Raw genomic sequence first — 22,589 nt, 5'->3', positions numbered from 1 at the left:
TTATATATTATATAATGATTTGTGCCTAGGAAGCGCACTCTGATCACGCCCGCTGCCTCTATTGGGGCTGAGTGCTGTAAATTGTACTAGTAGGAATTATATTATAAGGGGAATAAGTGGCCGGGAGTGTGTGGAATCTGCTGTATTGGGCACAGCGCTGCTGGGTTACGTAGGGTCACGCCGGGTCAGTGGGCGGAGTCTCCGGGAGAGGCGGGAAGAAATCGAAATAGTGGAGCAGGGGACAGAGGCGAGCTGGAGGGGCGGCCGGAGCTGACCGGGAGGCCGGAGTGCCCCGGGGCGAAGGCTGCGGCGGTGAGTGTATAGGGGCCAAACATGGCGGGTGGGTAGAGGTGACCAGGGAGCCACGGAACCCCACAGACTCTCTGTGCCCGGTGATGCCCCCCACAGGTGACTGTTGTGGTAGTGCCCCTCCCCAGGTGACAGCGTGCTGCTATTGTTATTGTGCCCCCTCCCCAGGTGACAGCGTGCTGCTATTGTTATTGTGCCCCCTCCCCAGGTGACAGCGTGCTGCTATTGTTATTGTGCCCCCCTTACCCAGGTGACAGCGTGCTGCTATTGTTGTTGTGCCCCTTTCCCCTGGTGACAGTGTGCTGCTATTGTTATTGTGCCTCCCTCCCCAGGTGACCGCGTGCTGCTATTGTTATTGTGCCTCCCTCCCCAGGTGACAGCGTGCTGCTATTGTTATTGTGCCTCCCTCCCCAGGTGACAGCGTGCTGCTATTGTTATTGTGCCTCCCTCCCCAGGTGACAGCGTGCTGCTATTGTTATTGTGCCTCCCTCCCCAGGTGACAGCGTGCTGCTATTGTTATTGTGCCTCCCTCCCCAGGTGACAGCGTGCTGCTATTGTTATTGTGCCTCCCTCCCCAGGTGACAGCGTGCTGCTATTGTTATTGTGCCTCCCTCCCCAGGTGACAGTGTGCTGCTATTGTTATTGTGCCCCTTTCCCCAGGTGACAGTGTGCTGCTATTGTTATTGTGCCCCCTCCCCAGGTGACAGCGTGCAGCTATTGTTATTGTGCCCCTTTCCCCAGGTGACAGTGTGCTGCTATAGTTATTGTGCCCCTTTCCCCAGGTGACAGTGGGCTGCTATTGTTATTGTGCCCCTTTCCCCAGGTGACAGTGGGCTGCTATTGTTATTGTGCCCCTTTCCCCAGGTGACAGCGTGCTGCTATTGTTATTGTGCCTCCCTCCCCAGGTGACAGTGTGCTGCTATTGTTATTGTGCCCCTTTCCCCAGGTGACAGTGTGCTGCTATAGTTATTGTGCCCCTTTCCCCAGGTGACAGTGTGCTGCTATAGTTATTGTGCCCCTTTCCCCAGGTGACAGTGTGCTGCTATAGTTATTGTGCCCCTTTCCCCAGGTGACAGTGTGCTGCTATTGTTATTGTGCCTCCCTCCCAAGGTGACAGCGTGCTGCTATTGTTATTTTGCCTCCCCAGGTGACAGCGTGCTGTTATTGTGCCTCCCCAGGTGACGGTGTGCTGCTATTGTTATTGTGCCTCCTCCCTCCCCAGGTGACGGTGTGCTGCTATTGTTATTGTGCCTCCTCCCTCCCCAGGTGACGGTGTGCTGCTATTGTTATTGTGCCTCCCTCCCCAGGTGACAGCGTGCTGCTATTGTTATTGTGCCTCCCTCCCCAGGTGACAGCGTGCTGCTATTGTTATTGTGCCTCCCCCCTCACTAGGTGACAGGGTGCAGCTATTGTTATTGTGCCTCCCTCCCCAGGTGACAGTGTGCTGCTATTGTTATTGTGCCTCCCTCCCCAGGTGACAGCGTGCTGCTATTGTTATTGTGCCTCCCTCCCCAGGTGACAGCGTGCTGCTATTGTTATTGTGCCTCCCTCCCCAGGTGACAGCGTGCTGCTATTGTTATTGTGCCTCCCTCCCCAGGTGGCAGCATGCTGTTATTGTGCCTCCCTCCCCAGGTGACAGCGTGCTGCTATTGTTATTGTGCCCCCTCCCCAGGTGACAGCGTGCTGCTATTGTTATTGTGCCTCCCTCCCCAGGTGACAGCGTGCTGCTATTGTTATTGTGCCTCCCTCCCCAGGTGACAGCGTGCTGCTATTGTTATTGTGCCTCCCTCCCCAGGTGACAGTGTGCTGCTATTGTTATTGTGCCCCCTCCCCAGGTGACAGTGTGCTGTTATTGTGCCTCCCCCCTCCCCAGGTGACAGTGTGCTGCTATTGTTATTAGGGCTACGGTCGTTAGGTCGGCCAAAGAAAGGGCCTAAACGCACAGAAAGGGCCTTCCCCGTGTGACAGCCTGCTTTTGTTGCCCTTCTACCAGGTGACAGCGTGCTATTGTTGTTGGCTCCCAGGGGACAATGTATAGCGCAACGGAATCTGCTGCGCTATATAAGAAACTGTAAATAAATCAATAATGTGGTTACTGCTGTCACTCCCCTCATCCAGCTGACAGTATGCTATTGTTGTTACTAAACACCCCCTTTACTCCGTGTGAAAGTGTGCTATTGTTGCCCATCTACCAGGTGACAGCGTGCTTTTGTCTCATCCCCCCACCCCCAGGGACAATGTTCTGCTGCTCCCCTCCCAGATGCACCTGCGCCTTCCACATAAAGACCACAGAAGAGCAGAATAGCCAGACCAGGTGTAGGGCTATATATGCCGGACTGCAGTGGTTGTTTTTTTTCCCCCCATCTTTTACGTTGTTTTCTCTTTGTTTAGGCACAATCTGCAGTATGCAAAGGGAATGATGCGAGCATGGGGCCCAAGGTGCAACGATGTAGTGAGTGGAAATTATTTTATTTAGATTTTGTGTGGAGTTCTATACGCAAGTACTGGTATTGTTGTAAAGCAATACTGTATACAATTGCAAATAGTTTTACATTAATGTTTTCATTATTATTCTTTCTGTGAAAATGTTCAAACAAGCAACTGTATGTATATAAAAAGGGTAATAATACCAGTATACAACTAGGTCTATCTTTCACCATCTTTGAGCAGATTGAAAAGTCTTGTCCCAATAGATGATACCTGCCCAAGTGTAAAGGCCCCCATACACCGGAATTACCTGGTCATAAGTGCGGTTGACTTATACGATATTCTTATGGCCACAGTGGAAACCGGCGGATCAGGCCAACCACTCTACCCGCGACAAGACCAGTCGAGATTGTGCGAATCATGGGCCTTATTCAGATCTGATCGCAGTACAGATTTGTTCTCAAAATGGGCAAACCATATGCACTGCAAGTGGGGCAGATGTAACGTGCAGAGAGAGTTAAATTTGGGTGGGGTGTGTCGAAACTGAAATAAATATTGCAGTGTAAAAATAATGCAGCCAGTATTTACCCTGCACAGAAACAAAATAACTCACCCAAATCTAACACCTTCTTTGCATGTTACATCTGCCCCACCTGCAATGCATATGGTTTTGCCTATTTTGAGAACAAATTTGTACGCGATCAGATCTGAATAAGGGCCCATGTGCACATCGTTCTGGTGTATGGCAGCCTTAAGACACAGACTGTCTCTCTATATGCAATTTCTCCACTAGTCTCTGAGAAAATTATCTTTGTATAACAGACACTCGGTTTAGATCAAACAAGAGAGAATGGTACTTGTGTACTTTCACGGCTCCCACGATGTGCTTCGTACAGAGAAAAATCGCATTGCATGCGATCTGATGCGATGCGATGGGATTCAGTATTGAATCCCGGCGGTCGGGATCCCGGCGTTCAGAATCCCGACGCCGGAATTCCGACAGCCGAAATGCCGACAAGGGGGGGACGTGGATCGCCCCCCTTTGCGGGCTCGCTGCGCTCGCCACGCAGCGGGCCCGGTGCCTCGCTACGCTCGGCACGCTAATTTATTCTCCCTCCAGGGGTGTCGTGGACACCCCAGGAGGGAGAATGTGTCGGTATTTCGGCGGTCGGGATTCTGTACGCCGGGATCCCGACCGCCGGGATTTTAACTGCATCCCGATGCGATGTCATTTTTCACAGAAATTATGGACATGAGTTGACATCATGTAAAATGCACACCAAATGTCATTTTTCACACTGTACCACCCCCACTATCAACGCCAACCCGAAGCGTGGTGAGCGGCGGCGGTACGCGTCCTATGACCTTTTCATACCCCCACTATCCACGTCGGAGTTGAGAATAGAAAGTGTGGCGAGCGCAGCGAGCCCGAAGCGTGGCGAGCGGACACGGATACCTGTGAAGCCCGCAAGGGGACACGGATACCTGTGAAGGTATCCACGTCCCCTCGCGGGGCTCGCCACGCTTCGGGCTCGGTGGCTCGCTACGCTCGCCACACTTTCTATTCTCAACTCCACGCCGACGTGGATAGTGGGGGTATGAAAAGGCCGTAGGACGCGTACCGCTGCGCTCGCCACACTTCGGGTTGGCGTTGATAGTGGGGGTGGTACAGTGTGAAAAATGACATTTGGGGTACATTTTACATGATGTCAACTCATGTCCATAATTTCTGTGAAAAATGACATCGCATCGCATCAGATCGCATGCGATTTTATCAAAAATGCATAAAAATACGGGAAAATCGCATCACATGCCACTACATATGGCATGCGATGGGAGCCGTGAAAGTACACAAGTACCGAGAGAATATCGCCAAGCTCCTCTCACGGACTCTTATCCTAATATTGTGCATGCAGTGGAACCAGGAGTGATTTATAGCATGGATGAAAAATAATGAGCTCCAATTTAGACACATTAAGAAGAGTAGGACTTCCAGGCGCATCATGACACAATAGAACACAGGAGGAGATATTGGAGGAGAGGATACATTTTTGCTTGCGGCAGTGCAGGACCAAGGACTAGGATTAGTTCCATCAGAGAGAAGGTGTGCAAAGAGGATCACGCAAGGTCAAGAACAGAGCCTTGTGTGACCGTGATAGAGGAAGGAGGAGCAAGACATTAAAGGTTGTAGTTGAACTGTGAAGGTCAAGTGAATAGAAGATGCCACGAAGGGGAACTTTCAGCATAGCTGAACGTGACGGGGAGGTCAAGCAGTATGAGAAGTGTCAGTGGCTTGGTTAGAAGTAGGTCATTGATCACTTTGAGGGCATTATCCAAGGTGTAGAGAGAGAGGAAGGCTAGAAGAGAGGGTCTTGGCGATATATATGGGGGAGGGGTGGGGTAGTTAGGGATCATAAAAGAGGGGGAAAGCATGTCTGACAATGGAGGGGATAACCTTGCTGATGCTGGAAGTGAGCTTGTAGGATTTGTAAAATGTAAAAGAATACCTTGTTAAGTAACTTTTGTTAATAAACCATACAATTATGTTGGTGTGTGAAATATCAAATTATCTTTTGGGAAATAAGAATCCACAGAAATTCCTAACTTTTTTTGTTTACTATTACATTTTACTATCACACTCTTATTGCCACTTGATATTTTAAATAGAACTTTGTGATGAATTGTTTCTTTTTTGTGCTGCGTTATCCAGAAGGCGTAACGCAGGGAAGAGGTGTGAAAATGAAACCAGGTCTCCCAAGAGTAAATCCTCTTCCAGACAAGGGACCGGCACAGAAGCCTTTCAATGGGAAAGTGTTCTACCTGGACGTGACTTCAGCGCTGGTAGCGGAGAAGCTGGAGAAAGACATTAAGGAATTAGGAGGGGTAGGTTTCCATTCACACCGATCTATTAAAGGCGTGTAATCCTAGCAAATGTGACTGAGGATACATCGCATGCTGTTGTCCGTGTATTCCCGCAGTCCTATGTTTAAGGCATCCTCTATAAATGTCATTCTGTCTTGTGGGATATATATGGCTCGTAGATCTGTAATTTGGGTAATGGCCTACTTGGATTTGAGCCTCTGTTGTAGTAAAGCCATTGTTGTTGTGATTTATTAGTTCTAAGATGTTTGTCATTGTGTAGATCGCCTTCTATTTCCCCATAGAGAATTGCTTTCTGAACTGCATTGCAGTGTTCTCCCCAGAATTTTTTTCCAGCCAGGTGACATCAAGTAACCGGATGGGGGGGTCTTCGCAATAATAAAGTGTTTAAACCTGATCTTGTGGGGTACTGTATGTTTTATACAAAGAGATGCCGCTATGTACCACTGCACAGGGGAAAAAATCCCCTGGGTTATTTTATAGGCAGGTAGTAGGAACAAAATGATGGGTCTGCTCAGATGTAAAGTCCGACTCTTAGAGGTGGGTATTGTTCTGGTGCCTGTCTGTACCAGAACAATACCTCGATATAAGCTCAATGGAGCATCAAATTCTGGGCAAGTAATACTGGGGCAGATGTATTAAGCTTTAACAGGAGATAAATCCAAGGGTGATAAGGAGAGATAAACGTCCAGCCAATCACCTGCTAACTGCCATGTCACAGGCTGTGTTTGAAAAAAGTCAGTAAGGAGCTGATTGGCTGGACGTTTATCTCTCCTTATCACCCTTGCATTTATCTCTTGTTAAGGCTTAATACATCTGCCCCAATGTACCCTAATGGTGTGGCAGTTGGTGCTAATTACAGTTCAGGGGGAGACTCGTGACACATGTCTCCTCATCTGCACTAGAGACAGATATTGAATTCCACTCAATTCAATAGGAGGAAGGAGGAGGAAGACCCAGCACTCCAGTCCCCACATTGTGGTCAGTATGTGCAGTAGCTGCCAGGACAAGCATGAAGGGGTAGAACCAGTGCTCCGGTCTCCGCATCCACCCTGTGTGGCAAGAGCCAGAGACCGTAACCTCTCACTGCAGTCATGCTGGAGATGGTGCCGCAGCTAAAGTCCCTTGTTACCTGAAGCCCCTGCTGAGGTGCAAAGAGATGGGCTGGCGTGTGGCAGACGGGACAGGGCACATGCATACAGACAGCTTGGGGATCCTGTGTGACGTCAGCGTCCGCCTGCAAGGTCTGATTGAGAGTGCCGGGGCACAGGTGACTCAGAGTCCGAGAGTGCCAGGTGGCAGGGCGTCTGTTGCCGGGTGGTCCGGCTGGAAACTTCTGCACTGTACATTACATTTTTCAAAAACTCCTCAGTAGAATATATATTTATTTTACTACTTTTGTATAATTTGTCTGAAAGGGAAGTAATTTACCAACGCATGCTATGAACTCGGGCCCTGATGCTAAGCGGCGCCTTTGCTGGCCCAGGCCCTGACACTTGGCAGCGCCTTTGCTGGCCCAGGCCCTGACACTTGGCAGCGCCTTTGCTGACCTGTGCTGAGACATGTATTTTTTTTTTCCCTTCAAATGTTTCTAGACTGTTGAAGGATTTCTCAGCAAAGAAATAAGTTATCTAATCACAAATAAGAAAGAGGCAAAGTGTGCGAAGTCCTTAAAGTTCACTTCATCCTTGCCAAGTCCAGAGTCTGGCCGGAATCCAGGAATTGCTTCATCTCGACCAAGCACACCTAAAGCAGAGCCCCAGGAGGGACGCTCTAGTAAGAAACCAGAGCAGGTACAGCCATCTCTTATATATTTAGCCAGATCTGTCACTCATCCCCTCTGTGTATAACGTTCCCGCCCAGCATTCTACACAAACCCGCCCCCCTAGGGAAAAGACCAGTGTTATACACACCACCACCCCCTTGACACCCCCCCCCCCCCCCCCACCCAGCCAGGGCTACAGTACACGCCCACCATCCACCATTACTCCACAGCCACCAGGGGAGTGGCAGGACTATCGATAGCTACAACAATCGATGGTTATCCAAGTAATATCTTACTACTATCGATGGCAGGGTGCAAAATTGCCATCAATGCCAACCATCCATGGCGTCTGCACCAATGGCCATCCCTACTCTGCAACAGCCAAAAACCTTTACTACCCCTCATGCCCACACACCCCTATCACTGCCCTGCCTCCTGTTCTCCTGCCCCGTAACTTCCGCCAGTGGGGACCCGCTCACCCTGTGTTGTCCACATTCCCCTATCATGCTTTACCGCCCAGCCTCCTGCTCTCATGCACCCTTACAGCCTCCCAGTGGGAGAACACTCTGACTCAGGGGCACCGCCCTGTACTCCTGCGCTGGCATGCTGGACACTCACCCACTGGCTGGAGCTGCACAGTGTCCTTCACCCTCCTCTGCACCATCACAAAAACTTTAGTCCCCCTTATACCCACACACCTCTCACTGCCCAGCTTCCTGCTCTCCTGAACCGTAACTTCCACCACTGGGGAGTCGCTGACACTGTGTTGCCCACATACCCCTATCATGCCTCATAGCCCAGCCTCCTGCTATCATGTAGTTCATCCATATGAGGCTGGGGTTCCCTTCACACACCTTGTTGTCACCTGAGTACTGCTTAAACTGCTGTAGGCATTTCACCATACAACTAACCATACACCACACTGAGTGATCGTTTGATGCCCCTTTTCTTACAGGGTGATATAAGCAGAGGGAAATCTTTACTTAAAAAAGTGATAAAGGAAACGGTGAGTATTTTTTTTTTTTTTTATATGTTCTCATATGTATCCGATCAATGGTGTCTAGTTACATGCCTAAATATAGGTTACAACACAAATGCAAAAAGGTTGCACATGGAGACTCTGAGTTGACGCTTGCAGAGTCTGGCTTGTACCTTTTCAGTCTTGGGGGCAGACCCAAGCAAGTGGCCCTGGCTTTCATACCAGCACTATAATGAAAAAAACAAGAAATCCTCTAGGCCTGGTTTAATGTGAGTTTAGGAGATATATATATATATATATCTATCTCTATCCAAATACACGAAAACTTTATTTACATCACAAGTTCTCAAACTGAAAGGTTTTTGCAAGTGTAATACATTCAAACCTGACCACCCAGGGTCACTTAAAATCAAGTCAAAACCCCATTTTCCTTGCATATTATAAAGCAAACCCCAGAACGGACCGGAATCCCACTACCTACAGGTCTGATCTCCCCCTTCCTACATTACAGATAGCTGCAAACCTGAGTTCTTACTTAAAGCTGTGTACACACGGTGCGATTCAGCTGGCCAGAGGGACACGGTGGGGTGCTGGCATTGGCCGGTGTGCAGCTGATGGGGGGAGAGAGTGGGGGCTATGCTGCATTGTGCAGCATGGCCCTCATTACGAGATAGTAGAAATAGACACTGCAGTACAGTCTATTTCTACTTGCGATACCAATGCCACACGTCGTACGCGGCTGAACACAGTACGTTTTGACTAACTTGCTATCTATTTGGCTATATAGTCCAAATCAACAGTCAAAGCCATACAATTTATCACACCTTACACAAACCAAACCACAGCATATCAAATTAATTAATCGGAGAGCAGATTATGCTTAAAAAATTCATATTTAATGCCAGTAAAGGACAAGGACACGTGTCCTTTATTTGTGTTGAACCATGTGAAGCTGTGCGAATAGCTCGGCTGATTAGTACAGAAAGAAGAGTAGAATCAGCATCCCTACTACACTACACTACACTATACCACACACTGTTAGTGAATAACGTTGTATTCCGTTACAGAAGTAATACCCCTTTCACATCGCAAAATACAGGGTCGCAACGGGACTTTGAAAAGGTTTAGTCCTGGTGGGGCTTGCATTTTGATCTGTTCACATGCCCTCAGCGAACTGACAATTGGCGCTGGCGCTGCTCCAAGCACTGCTGCCTCCATTGGTGTGAACGGGAAACGGATCACTCGTCCCGATTAACCCGTTCACACTACAGAGTAAAACGGCAATGAACCGGCACGAACCCGGTAATTAAGTGCGATCTGAAAGGGGTATATTAGTAATTGTTACCTTTAAAAATGTTATTTGATTTTTGAATGTTTTTCTGTTCTGTCAAACAGAAAATCCTCCCAAAAAACAGCATATTGGCTAATGCACTGAACTGGGGAGTCCGAATTCTAACTGTGGAAGGTAAGAAACCATATATGCATTGTCTTTTGCTTCGAGCGGGCTTAGTTAGTGTTTTATATATACAAACTGGGCGAAATGTAATAGGGTGCGATTTTTGGGCATGTTTAAAAATTGCCCCAAATCGCACTGTTAAAAATCGAATTTGTTGCCGCGAATTCGCGTATGTAATGTGATGTGAATTCGCGGCAAAAAAGTGCGATTGCGGGCGATTTTTCAGTCATGAAAATGAGCACATTTTAAAACATGTGATTTAGTGTTAAAGAAAAATAACTGCGTAGGGTTCCCCCTCCTGAGCATAACCAGCCCCGGGTTCAAAGAACCGGTCCTGGTTTCATAAAATCACAGGGACAAACATGTTGGGGTTCCCTTGATTTTACAAAACCAGCACCAGGCTAAAGGGCCGGTCCTGGTTCCCAAAATACGGGGGACAAAATGACTAGGGGTCCCCCGTATTTCAAGAACCAGCATGGGGCCCAACCAGCCAGCAGGATAATGCCACAGCCGGGGGTAGACTTTTTATACAAGTCCCCCCGGCCAAAGCATTCACCCCTGACCGGTCAGCATGGGCAGGGGTCCTGGGGGAGTGGGGACCCCCCCAAAGAAGGGGTCACACCCCCCCCTCTCCAGAACTTACCTGCCCATACTGAAGCCTGGGGCTGTCCTCGATGCCCCTGGGCATCGAGCTGATAAATGGTGTAAAAAGAAAGAAAAACTATTGTATACTGCTGTGGAACTACGAGTCCCAGCAAGCCTGCACCACATGCAGGGACTTGGAGAAACACAAGTCCCAGCATGTGGGGCAATAAAGGGCCCGCTGGGACTTATAGTCCCACAGTAGCACAAATAGTTAAATAAATACACACACACTGACAGTAAAACTTTATTACATTCGGAGCCCATTCATCCAATACTCACTTATTTTGCCATGAAGCATCGGTCCCCTTCTCCAGTAAAATCCACTGGGGTACCTGTGGAGAAAAAACATACTCACCAGCCATCTTTAACGCTTCTCCAGAAGCCCTGCAGCACTCTTCCCACAGTCCGGTGTTCTGTTTACATCTGGGGCTCCGCCCCCAGACCGGGACTTAGGCCTGCCCACCAGCCAATCATGGTACGGGGAAACCACCATGATTGGCTGGTGGGCCAAAGAGTTTCAAAGATGTGCAGAGAGAGCAAGATTTGGATGATCCTGTTTGGAATTATTAAATTTTTTTTTCTGTGTGTTTCAGAGGCAAAAATGTATATAGAACAAAAGAAGAGGTCTCTTCCACAGGTTAAACAATCGGAATCCTCCAGCAAGCCTGTGGTAAATGTAGTGGCACTAATTATTTATACACACACACACTTTATTTTTTATTTTATTTTTATTTTTTTAAGTTCTGGTAACCTGAATATGTAAACGCAACACACTTTTCATTTCATTCACATACTGATGGCTGTAATGGGAATTTGTAAATGATACCTATAATAAACCTGGGAAAACATAAGATGTTAACCAAATAACGCCATCAATCTCCATGGATGCAATCTTCATTAATACTTCTGCTTTTGAGGCTGTTGAAATTAATCTTTGACTTTACAACAATAAACCAACATAGAATATACTGTGTACTTTGATACCCCTTTCACACAGAAAACAAAATTGCAGGGTGAAGCAGTTCCACCCGGTAATTTCGTGAATAACAAGGGTCCTTTTTCTGTGTGAAAGGGCACACCCGTGTTGTAAATCCCGTGTCTCCGACCCTGGAATTGACCAGGGTCGATGACACGGGATTTATGACCCGTGTTGACCCTTTCACACAGAACAAATACCCGTGTTATTCAGCAAATTACTGGGTAGAAATTTTCAACCCGGTAATTTGTTCTTCTGTGTGAAGGGGGGTCAGGCTGCTCCCGGCAAAATGACACGGCATTTGAAATGCCGTGTATGTGCTGGGATTTTCAGACTTTTCTGTCAAAGCGGTATTTTATTTGTTTTTTCTTTTTTTTACCTTCTAAATTATCCTTATTACAGGTCAAGCGCCCGGCACGACGCAAAGTGAGAGGTCAGTGCCTCTTGTGTTTTGATAAATGTTTTTCTGTGACAAGTCTTTTAAAAAGAAAAAGTGTAAATGTTGTTTGACTATCAAATAATGATATATTTTTATTTTTTTATTTTTAGCACAGAAATTATCAAGTCCGTTTATCAAGTTGGAAGACAGTAGCGGGTGCGTGTTACTCGTTTACCCCATCTTTATCTAAGTCTTAAGTTTCTTCAGTGGTAACAAGTATGGCTGCTAGTCTCAGACATGATATCCGCATAGCATGTTAAATCCTTAGTGGAGAAGATTTTACAGTGCAAATAAATGTGCTGATGGTTGTTACATTGCGCATGTGCGGTCCAGGGCCTGCCCCTTCGGATGCAGTACGGCTGCAGACGTCAGTTGACTGACAGTCTGCAGTTCTTTGGGAAGGGAACGAGGCGGCAAAGGTCTGTCAAGGCCACGTCCAAGTCTTCAGAGATTTCCTTGCCTTAATGACTGGGGTGCAGCTGACAGTCTGCAGAAACTCATCCGTTATAGGGCCTACACACATTGACTTTGCTTAGTTTGGCAAAGTTGCTTGGAAAATGCCACTACATCGGTGTGTGTGTAGGGGCTATAGCGACAGCAATGCGCGTTGCTATCGCTGGCCGAGATTGATGGCCACTGTCCACCAATCTTGCTGGTTGCCTTTGTTCTCTGCCGGACAGCTCGCTCTGTGTGTGGGCTGTCAGCTCTGCGTGCTTAGTGAGAGCACCGCAGCAGTGTCCGACCTAGAACAGCTAGGTCGCCCTACACACATCGCTATGTGTGTAGGGCCTATTACTCAGCTGGCCAGTGGTATCCCAGGTGATCCGATGCTGCATCATCGTTCGCAGCAATGGATCACACATGTATGCAGGAGGTATCTACTAATAGCAGATGCCTCCTGTTGCATTATACATACGCATACATACATATGCATACTATATCTGAGCATCACTGTTTCTTCAACGTACTGTAAGCAGCAATGATGCTCTTTCCGCCCACATCTGAATGAATTGCCATTATAAAACTAAGAGAGAGGGTGAGACTCTCTTCTGCTCACTACATCACATGTCTGTGGTTGCCATAGTAGCCAGTGAAACTGCACAATGTAAATTCAGTAATAGTTTTTCTATAGAATCCAACTATAGAAATAGTGAATACCGTTCACTCATCGCCTACCGCATTGGTTAATGTTAAGTGTTTTTGCACTTTTTCTGCACTGGCATTCTTCATTAATCCTACAATGCAGTATAATTGTACTATAGTAGTAACACAAATGTCACATCTTCCTCCATTACAGCCACTACAGACCCCTCTATCTGGTGTTACCACACTTCCGTTCTTTTCAGTCGCCCATCCCTAAACCATGCCCTTCTGTGGATAAGAAACCTGCTGCTGCTGCTGCTGAGAAAGAGACAGACAAAAAGCAAAGGTCTGTATTATTTCAGTACACCGGTTTTACCCTTTGTAATATATAATATAACCTTATGGAAGAGTTCTGGAAATAGCTCTATAATGTAGGTGTAATATGTTGCTGCTGACTGTGTGATGTCGGTAGGTGGACCGTTAAAGGAACACTTGTTTTCAGTGGCGTAACTAAAAATTTTACGCCCCCTGTCGAAATTTCTTTACCCCCCTCCCCCTAAGTTAACCCTCCACTCCAAAAGCCATACCTCTGTGGTCCCGGCTCCCCTGTCCGCTCCTGGCTACTACAGCGTCTAATGTAAACGGACAATCACAAAATGTCATCCCCCGTACAGCAGACAGTTTTGTGCTGTATGGGGGCGGACATTTTGTGATGGTCCGTTTAGATTAGAAGCTGTAGTAGCCAAGATTGGACAGGGGAGTCGGGACCACAGAGGTACAGCTGTACTGCTACAGCGACTTTTGGAATTAGAAGCAGAAGCCATAAGCGGGTCCCAGGCTCCGGCCACAGAGGCGGCAGGTGAGCTCACAGCAGGCGGCAGTGGCAGCGACATTACAATAGCCCCGCAGACCTCCGGCGCCCTCACCTATACAGTGCCTCCCCACCACCGCGGGGTCTGCGGGGCTATTGTTACGCCACTACTTGTTTTAGTTACTTCACTTAATGCTATTATTCATTATATCATGTAATACATTCTAGTTTGAATTCATTGTGTCTGTTCTATCTTCAGTTTCACTAAGACTTGTCAGGGGCAGGACGGCGGGAATAACTCACTCTTTAAAGTGAGGGAGGAGAAAAAGCACGGATACTGTGAATGCTGCCTTCTGAAATATGATGATCTGGACGCTGTAAGTACTGTATGGTGTGTGCTTGCCGTCTATCATAGTGTGTATTAATAACTAGGAAACAACAGTGTATCACAGTGATCGGGAGTTTTCCCCAGCTATTCCTCTCAGGCAGAATATTTATCTACGGAGAAAGGGGGGGGGGGAAATCATGGACTCCTGCTTCACATCCCCCCCCCACCTCCCAGCACCTGAGTATAACAGGAGGGGGGAGGCGGAGAAGCCGGACAGTCACTTCCGCACTCTTCATGACCGGAAGTGACGTTCCGCACCTCCCACCGATCTGGGTGCCCGGACGTCACTTACGGCTGATGGAACACGAAAGGGGAATAAAGTAAACCACAGACAGTATTTATATTATCAACAGCAGTGATAGCCATCAGAGAAATGCAGCCGGTGACGGCCCCTTTCTCCTGCTTTTGTGATCCATTATTACACTTGTTTCACATCTTTTCCCATTGCAACAGAATAAGTTATGGAGACATTGACATGATGGTGTAAGCAGAGTAAAGTTGGATGCTCAATCGGAGTCTGCTTTGTCACACTGACAATACTGTTTCCTTGTGGGAAGATCTTTATTCCCAAACGCACATTTCTGTTTCTTCTCTCCATATTGCAGCACCTCGTAAGCCAGCAGCACAAGAACTATGCACAGGGCCCGTATTATCAGGATGTGGATAATCTCATCTCTTCATTTGATTTTGACTTTGTGGACTGGTCACAATGCAGACGAGAAGCAAACCGGTATTGTGTTTCTTTATTTCGTTTTTACATTTTTTAACGTATGTGGTTTCTAATAAACTGCTTATTTGTTGTTGCCAAGAAGGGTGCTGGAAGTTGGCCTACCAGCAGTCCTTCACATCCAGCCTTTATTCCCGCTTGGGATCTCCTCCATGATATAGCTAGACCGAGCATTGGCCAGTAAACAATATGTACCTCTTGGATGATGATAGAGCTATCAGTGATAATGACTGGTTTCCATGTATGAACTAGGTAGTCTCCTGTCCTTTTTAACACACACAATAGGATGATCAGTCTGTGCCCAGATGGTTATGAATAGCATTATCAGGCTTATACCGCAGTCGTGTCTCCGGTTCCTGATAACGCTATTACCAACTCTGCTAGATCTTTCTGTTCCGTCTGGACAGTGTTCTATAGAGCCTCAGTGGAGCAGTTACCCTGAGCTGTATCCTGCTGCACAATCTGCGAGTTTTACTACATTTTCCAGGGTCTGTTTTGTATAAGAATGTTCCTTTTCGGTGGGAACTGATCTCTGCTTTGCCTGACCTTACCCTGCCAATGGGGCAGCTTGGGAGTGTCCCTAAGGTAGCAGTGGTCCCATAATAGGATGAATTTAATCCTCCTCCCCCATTTAGCATTAAATCTATTTCACAGAGCGAAAGTGGTGACCATACTGTGTCCTCTTAATAGATTATGTGAGTATTTGGTTTTGACTGCTTTACTCTGTTCCCTAGGCTTTGCCTGTCTCTGTTCCTCTACTAATTGGAGAACAGTTTGCAGATGTAGCGCAAATAAACGTCTATTTTACAGCAGTGCCTACCACCCAAAGTAAAGGCCCCAATACGACTTGTCCGACCTAATTGTCCCGGCAGGTCCCCATTTAAGGCCCACATACACTATGCGATTTGGGAACGATTTCACCCGATTCGGGTGAATCGGGCTGTGAAATCGTCCCAAATCTCACATGTAGAAATCCCGTCGGACGGGCTGCACATAACAATAGCTAAATCTTATGTGCAGCCCGGAGCCAGGCGGGGGATGCCAGCGACCTAAGAGCCGGGCAGAGGGAACGAGGAAGTGGGACGCCAGCCCATACAAATGAATGGGAATCGCTGATTGGCTGAGAGAGGTCTTAGCCAATCAGTGGTTTCCCATTCATTTGTATGGGCTTTTATTTTTTTAAAGTGCGCCTGCTGGCACTGCACAACTCTCTCCACCACTGAAACCCCCCCCCCCGGCTCACTGGTCGCGGGCATCCCCCGCCCATTGCCGTACCCTCGCCGGAGACAGTCGCCCCCCTGCTCCCTCCGCCTGCATGCAATTTATCGCATGCAAAACTTGACACATCAGGTGCCATATCGCGTGTGACCCCTAATAGTGTCTGCCAGGTGTACTAACCTCATGTTATAAGTGAATAGCAGAGTAAATGGGAAAAAGTGAAATGTTTTCTAAACTAATATTCTTTTGTTGAAACTGTTTTTTCTTTGTTTAGTGCTGAATCACTGGTTCCAACTGCCGTTATTCAGCAAGAAGAGAAAGAAGTCCCTGTGCTGCCTTCTAACAACATCCCAGAATCCGGTGTTGTAAAGGAGACTAAGATGAATACACCACAAGACCTTACTTGCTCCGTCTTAAATACAGTTCGTTGTTCTGAGCCACTAAACGCCTTCCAGTGCACTGTACAACCTGTGTGTCTCCCCACTTGTTTAGCAGACTCCCCATGCAAGCAGCCTGGCACACAAGTCATCACTCTAAGCAGTGAGACTGTGGTGTCTTCTGTACTCCTGGATGAGACGGGGAATGCGATAACTGTTCATAACACAGATGGAAGCCAAAAAGACACGCACACACGGGAGAGTACCACTCACAGACTAACCGAGGGGGATCCTTGTGAGGCAGCTATTCAAAACTCTTTCTCTGACCCATCAATCGTCTGCCCCAGTAAAAAGATTAAGCTGGATGATTGCCTGGATTTCCTGCCTTTATGTTCTAGAACTCTGGATGCTGAAGAGGTGATTGGATGGCCACCGTCAGAGAAATCTCTGTGTAATGAAGATATGGAGACATCCTGTCCCCCTAAACTGTTGGAGGTATTACCCACCCATAGTCCCCACTGCTCTCCTAGCAAACCAAATGGAAACGTGACCGTATCAGAATGTAGTGCAAGGAGGCAGGAGGATGGTCATTGTACGCCTGCATGTAAGATCTCTGTTCCAGGGGAACAATGCGAGTTCAGTTCATCCAAAGACAGACTAGTAGCCATGTTTGAGAGCGGCAGTATGCAATCTGAGTTTTTCGGGTTCCGTTGCAGCTTTTTGGACAGTCCACCTAGGGTGGAGGACACAGAGGAGCGGCCCTCTTCCCACGGGAACGTGCTCTGGTCAATGTTTTCACATACTGGTTCTTCTGACTGTACTTTTAATGGATTTTAAGGATATTTTATCGTTTGATCAACTTTTATTTTTTTAGATGATGTCCTTTTGTTTTATATTTGCAAACCCCAAAAAATTAAATATGTATGTCAGAACTTTTTCCTGTTTCTGAATGAGTCCAATTTAGGGGTTTGTAGATAAAGCGACAGGTTTTAAAGTGGCACATTTCATTTAGTAGATGCAGAGGATGCCGGACGGGGTCCCGACAATCATTTACCCGACGTCTGGATCCTGACTGTTAAAACACCGACAGACGGGTTCCCAACGGCCACCTGCTATTTTCCCTCGTGGAGGTCCATGACCCCCATTGAGGGAGAATAGAATAGGTGGTGAGCGTAGCGAGTCTGCAAGGGGCTTTGTTGCGCTCATCATGCTGTCTGAGTCCGGCCAGTCGGGATCCCGACTGTCGGAACCCTATACCACAACCGATGCAGAACACTTGGGTTTGCCCATTAAAAAGCTGGCAGCAAAAACTAGTGATTTTGATAAAACCAGAGAACAGTCAATAAGCCCCTTAGTGTTTGTGTTACATGGTTTGCCTGTACCCCTGTTTAGCAATTGTGTGGGTAGCTGATAGCAGCTGGAGCGTACACTGTATCCCTGTAGCAATTGTGCAGGTACGTCCTCTCAGAGGGAACCAAACACTCTACAATTGATTAGTTTACTAGGCTAACTGTATGTAGAAAGACTCAGGATAATGCTGCAGGCAGCCTGCACACACTGGTTTTCTGTTATTGGTCACTGGTCTTTGCTCAGTGCAGCTTGAACACCTATGGATGCTCGTACACAAGGTGAAGTCCGTACATAGCGCAGATAGAATAAAAGGGCGCAATGGGAAACACTAATAATCAATAAAATTTATTATGAACAATAATCAGTTGTACACTAGGTATGTGGCCACAACCTATATAAGATTAAAACATAAAACACATCCACATAAATAAAATAAAAATCTATATAGCACCAATAAACTACACTAATTCATATATCACAAATAGCAAAATGTTAAGTGCCTCTGCAGGTTAGTATTGCAGGTTAGTGGATTAGTTGGCTTTAAAATTGTAAAGTTAAATCCAGAGAGTCCATACAGTCAGACTGATAGTGTGGTTTTGCTTAGATATAGTTAGTAGATAGCAGCATGCAAAGTTGTCACTGGCAAACCATCAGATTTGGTTGTATAGGTTGTCTGGCCAGACAAAAAAAAAATATAATCAAAAATAGGTATATACCTTTGGAGACTTGTGGCAGATTACAGTCTCTGATGCCTCCCAGTTGCTGGATCTGAATTTCCTTGGTAGGTGCAACTATATCCGGAGTTGTGACACCAGTGGCTGATGGTATGAAAAGCAAGTCTCCTCAGGTGCAGAAATGTCAAGGTCCCAGTGAACCATGAGAGAATGGAGAGTTCTTGGTTGGTCTCTAACGCGTTTCCCCGCCTGCTGTAAGCGTCGGCGGCTTCCTCAGAATTGTGCACAATTCACTGACTCTCTCTCTGAGGAAGCCGCCGACGCTTACAGCAGGTGGGGAAACGCGTTAGAGACCAACCAAGAACTCTCCATTCTCTCATGGTTCACTGGGACCTTGACATTTCTGCACCTGAGGAGACTGATTATTGTTCATAATACATTTTATTGATTATTAGTGTTTCCCATTGCGCAGTTTTTCCCTCTTTTCTGTTTGTACCTATTGGGACTAGTTGAGCAGTCCCACTAAACAGCAGCATTAGTGGAAACACTCACACTATTTGTAGTGTTTAATCACGTCCGGATTGTTTAGCGCTGGTCTTTTCTTTTTTCTTTTTAGATAGAATAAAACATTGACCATACACATCAGTTTCTATAATATTCGCTTTGAGCACCCATGTGTTCCTGCTATTTGCTGGCATATTGCAAGCAGTGCTACTGGAGGATGCGGCACACCTTGTTCTAACACAGTGCTCAGTGAGTGTATCCTAGCCGGGAACCACAGGTCTAAATACACAGTGGTCATGGAGTTAAAATAAATGTGTGTCACTAACATTAAACCGTGACATAGGGCACAGGAAACCAACTAGTTAATTAAATTGGAACTCTTTATTGAAAGTCTTTGTACCAGGATGTGTTGGTTGTGTGCACTGTAGTATCCTTAAAGATTAGTGCATTGAAGACAGCTGGGAGTTTCCAAATAGAGCCTAGTCCAGTGAATGATTAACCCCTTCACTATGGAAGACAAGTGCGACTCATCATGTGTTTTACCATTTTATATAGCATCAGTATATTCCATTGTGCATTAGAAGAATTAGGAATAGAACAGTAATAAAACAAGAATGGGTAGTAAAAGTCAAAGCGTACAATGTAAGGAAATACCAATTTCATACATAAGGATAAATACTCTATATTGGATGTTGGTTCAGCCTAACTGCAAAGGTCCTTGGTGGGCTGTATGATCCGATCACATATCCATGTTGGTCTGTGGTATATGTCAGTGATGAAATGAAGATGTGTGGACTGTGTAGAGGGGGTGTAATTGGTAGGAGAACCTATTAAGTTTATGTAGGTGATTCCTAAGCTCCCAGAAGAGGTGAGGGACACTTGAAGATTTAGAGACTAATGAAACTTTCCCTCTTCCTATCGGACTCTACTGCTCTCTTCAAAACTGCTGTAGAAGACCCACTTCTTCATCAAAGCTTTCCAGCTCTCGTCCTAATGCACTGCTACTTGCTGTCTATCCCTCCCCTTTAGAATGTAAGCACTTACGAGCAGGGCCCTCCTCCCTCACTTATAGCACCATCTCCCCACTGCCCACAATGGCACCAAACCTTTGGTTATTAAACCCTCTGCTTATTTGGGCATTATGACTGCTGATGCAGTAATGTATTTAAACCTTCTCTAATGTTCTATTCTTTAAGTCACTTTTTCTTTCTTGTATTGTTTATGTACTTTGTAATTTGCTGTGGGCCTCTTTTTTTAATAATAATATTACTACATTGTATTTATAAGGCGCCCAAATGGTTTGCAGCACCATACTGTACATAGGGCACACATTAGAATAATACAGATACACAGAAAACATAACTGTAACTGAAAAACTAAAACACCGCACAATTCTCAGTATGCAATACAGCTGAGATGTAGGGAAGTCATTGTCCATGGACAGGTTGTCCTAGGAAGATATGAATAATTACAAGTGAGAAGAGATGCTGGTATAGACAGTCACTGTGGTTGAAGTGAAAGCGAAGAGGACTGCGAACAGGAAGACAGAGGGCCCTGCTCCAAAGAGCTTACAGTCTAGAGGGAGGGGTAGATAGGCATTATAAGGTGCAGGTAGTGAACATTGTAGGTAGGGTGGCCAATCCCGGGGTCAGGATCGGCGCGATCCGAGGATTTGGCCTAAAAAAACACTGGGATTTGAATCCTGGGATTGGACCTTCCAATTTCGGGATTAGATGCGCATGCGCATATCTGATGCTGGGCAGCGTCTGAGCGAGTGCTCAGCCGCTGCCCAGGAGTTCCCGATCCCCGGCCTGCAGTCTGGAGCTGTTATAGGCAGTCCGACCTGCGCAGCGTGACCTCTGGCCGTCACGCTGCGCAGGCCGCACCGCCCATATCCGCTCCAGAGTCATCCCTCAGCCATCACCAATTGAGTCCTGCCCTTCGGGCAGCTCTGCTGTTGCCGCCACCACCCGCCTGCTCCTGTCTGCCCTGCACCCGCTCCCTACACCCGCTGATGTCTGCCCTGCTCCCGGCCGCCCGCCCACCCTCCCATGTAAGTAAATGAATGTGCGGGGCGGCCGGAGTGGGGGGCATGCTACCTGCCTAAACTGCTTAGAGATGACAATCCCGGAAATTAAGCATTTTTCAATCCTGATTCCCAGGATTGAAAAAATGCCCCGGGATTGGCATCCCTAATTGTAGTGATAGCCAGCACCCAAGAACCTTAGCGATCTGATGGACCAGTATGCAGTACAAACTACCTAGCGTATCAATGCCTACTCTCCTATAGATTGTAACGTTGTGAGCAGGCCCCTCTCTGTAACTACCCAGTGCGTTTTATCACAGTTTCCAATTTGTTGCGCTATTGTTGCGCCAACTGTTATTTAATAAATGGCCAGGACATGAGGAGGTGCCACTACTTGTAGTGCTATATAACTTATCCTAGTAATAAAAGTTCTGCAGGACAAGAGGAGAACCACAGCATTTATGAATGAATGTAGCCACACGTGTCGCAGCTAGTGACCAGCTTCTCATGAGTCCAAGTTCAGGTTTTCAGAATTTTGTATTTTCAAACAGTACGGCTTGATTTTTTTTTTTTAAATAACCTTTTCATTCTTCATCACTCACTGTACTGTCCTTTTATGTCACAGTTGCTGACTTCCAATCAGTAATTTTTAAATGAGACTATTAAAAGTGACTTTTTAATTCCTGTGCATCCACCAAAGACAACCCCTTGTAGTTTTCCTGATTCGTAGTTCTACTGTGTTGTCCAGCAGAACCTTTTTTTTATTTTTTATGTTTTTATTTATTTTACGCAATGAAACATATAGTCGGAATACATACGACAAGAGGTACAAAGTAATGTTAACAACTCTAGACAATTATACACCGTTACATTCCTCAACATATAATGCAACATTATTTTCATAGTGTCGTCTTGCAGAACTTTTATTACTGTGTTACTTTATATAGCACTGGAAGTCACGTCGCCTCAAAATTAGGGCGGTATTCCATATGGGATAATAATTCCGACAGGTGAAATAGCGTCGGTCGACTAATCATTGCTGCCGTTTCCGACAACATTGAAGGCAGATTCCGAGAATACCGATCCGACTGGAAAACAAGTCGCATCTGTTTTGTCGGAAACGGAGGCGGATTGTCGAATTCACGGCCAGTTTTATACAACCCCACTTTCCGACACTTGACAGCCAGACCATTGAATACCGGCTGTCAAGCTGGGCAAAAACGACCTAGGATTCCGACTGTCGGACTCCCATATTGAATACCTCACTTAGAGGTTTTTATTTTATTTTATTTGCATGATTCAGCCTCAAACCCATAATGTTATGAATCGCATTGTTACCTGCTGCCACCAAAACTCTGCTCATAAAGGAAGCCCTGGTTATGGATGTAAATATATACAAAAAACAAAACATGGGGGGTGGGGGCAGGGAATCGGTGCTAATCTATATCAATGTACTCATGGTAACAAATAAAATATCTAATTAAATATAGCACTTGATATTACAAACATGTATCATAAGAGACTGGTATAGTCACCCAAATATAAAATGACCAGC

General features: G+C 46.5%; 1 protein-coding gene across 1 annotated transcript; it reads left to right on the top strand.

Annotated features, from left to right (window-relative positions):
* Positions 1 to 153: 153 nt before the first annotated feature.
* On the top strand, positions 154 to 17,416 carry DBF4 (DBF4-CDC7 kinase regulatory subunit). Its single transcript, XM_083189369.1, has 13 exons — positions 154 to 312; positions 2,701 to 2,761; positions 5,447 to 5,619; positions 7,212 to 7,409; positions 8,337 to 8,387; positions 9,756 to 9,825; positions 11,055 to 11,131; positions 11,840 to 11,870; positions 11,987 to 12,032; positions 13,174 to 13,305; positions 14,030 to 14,147; positions 14,764 to 14,888; positions 16,378 to 17,416. Exons 2-13 carry the CDS (start codon positions 2,737 to 2,739, stop codon positions 17,315 to 17,317), a joined length of 1,986 nt encoding a protein of 661 aa, XP_083045495.1. The 5' UTR covers positions 154 to 312; positions 2,701 to 2,736; the 3' UTR covers positions 17,318 to 17,416.
* Positions 17,417 to 22,589: the final 5,173 nt, after the last annotated feature.

This window comes from Crinia signifera, chromosome 5 (genome assembly GCF_055691185.1).
Source record: "Crinia signifera chromosome 5, ASM5569118v1, whole genome shotgun sequence".
In the NCBI taxonomy this organism is placed as follows: Eukaryota; Metazoa; Chordata; class Amphibia; order Anura; family Myobatrachidae; genus Crinia; species Crinia signifera.
This window is presented reverse-complemented; position numbering and strand designations above follow the sequence as displayed.

Excerpts from the sequence above, each read along its gene's own strand:
- DBF4 (XM_083189369.1), top strand. The coding sequence starts at position 2,737 with ATGGGGCCCAAGGTGCAACGATGTA. Across the intron at positions 8,388-9,755 it reads AAAAAGTGATAAAGGAAACG|AAAATCCTCCCAAAAAACAG; the intron begins GTGAGTATTTTT and ends TCTGTCAAACAG. Across the intron at positions 11,871-11,986 it reads GGCACGACGCAAAGTGAGAG|CACAGAAATTATCAAGTCCG; the intron begins GTCAGTGCCTCT and ends TTTTATTTTTAG.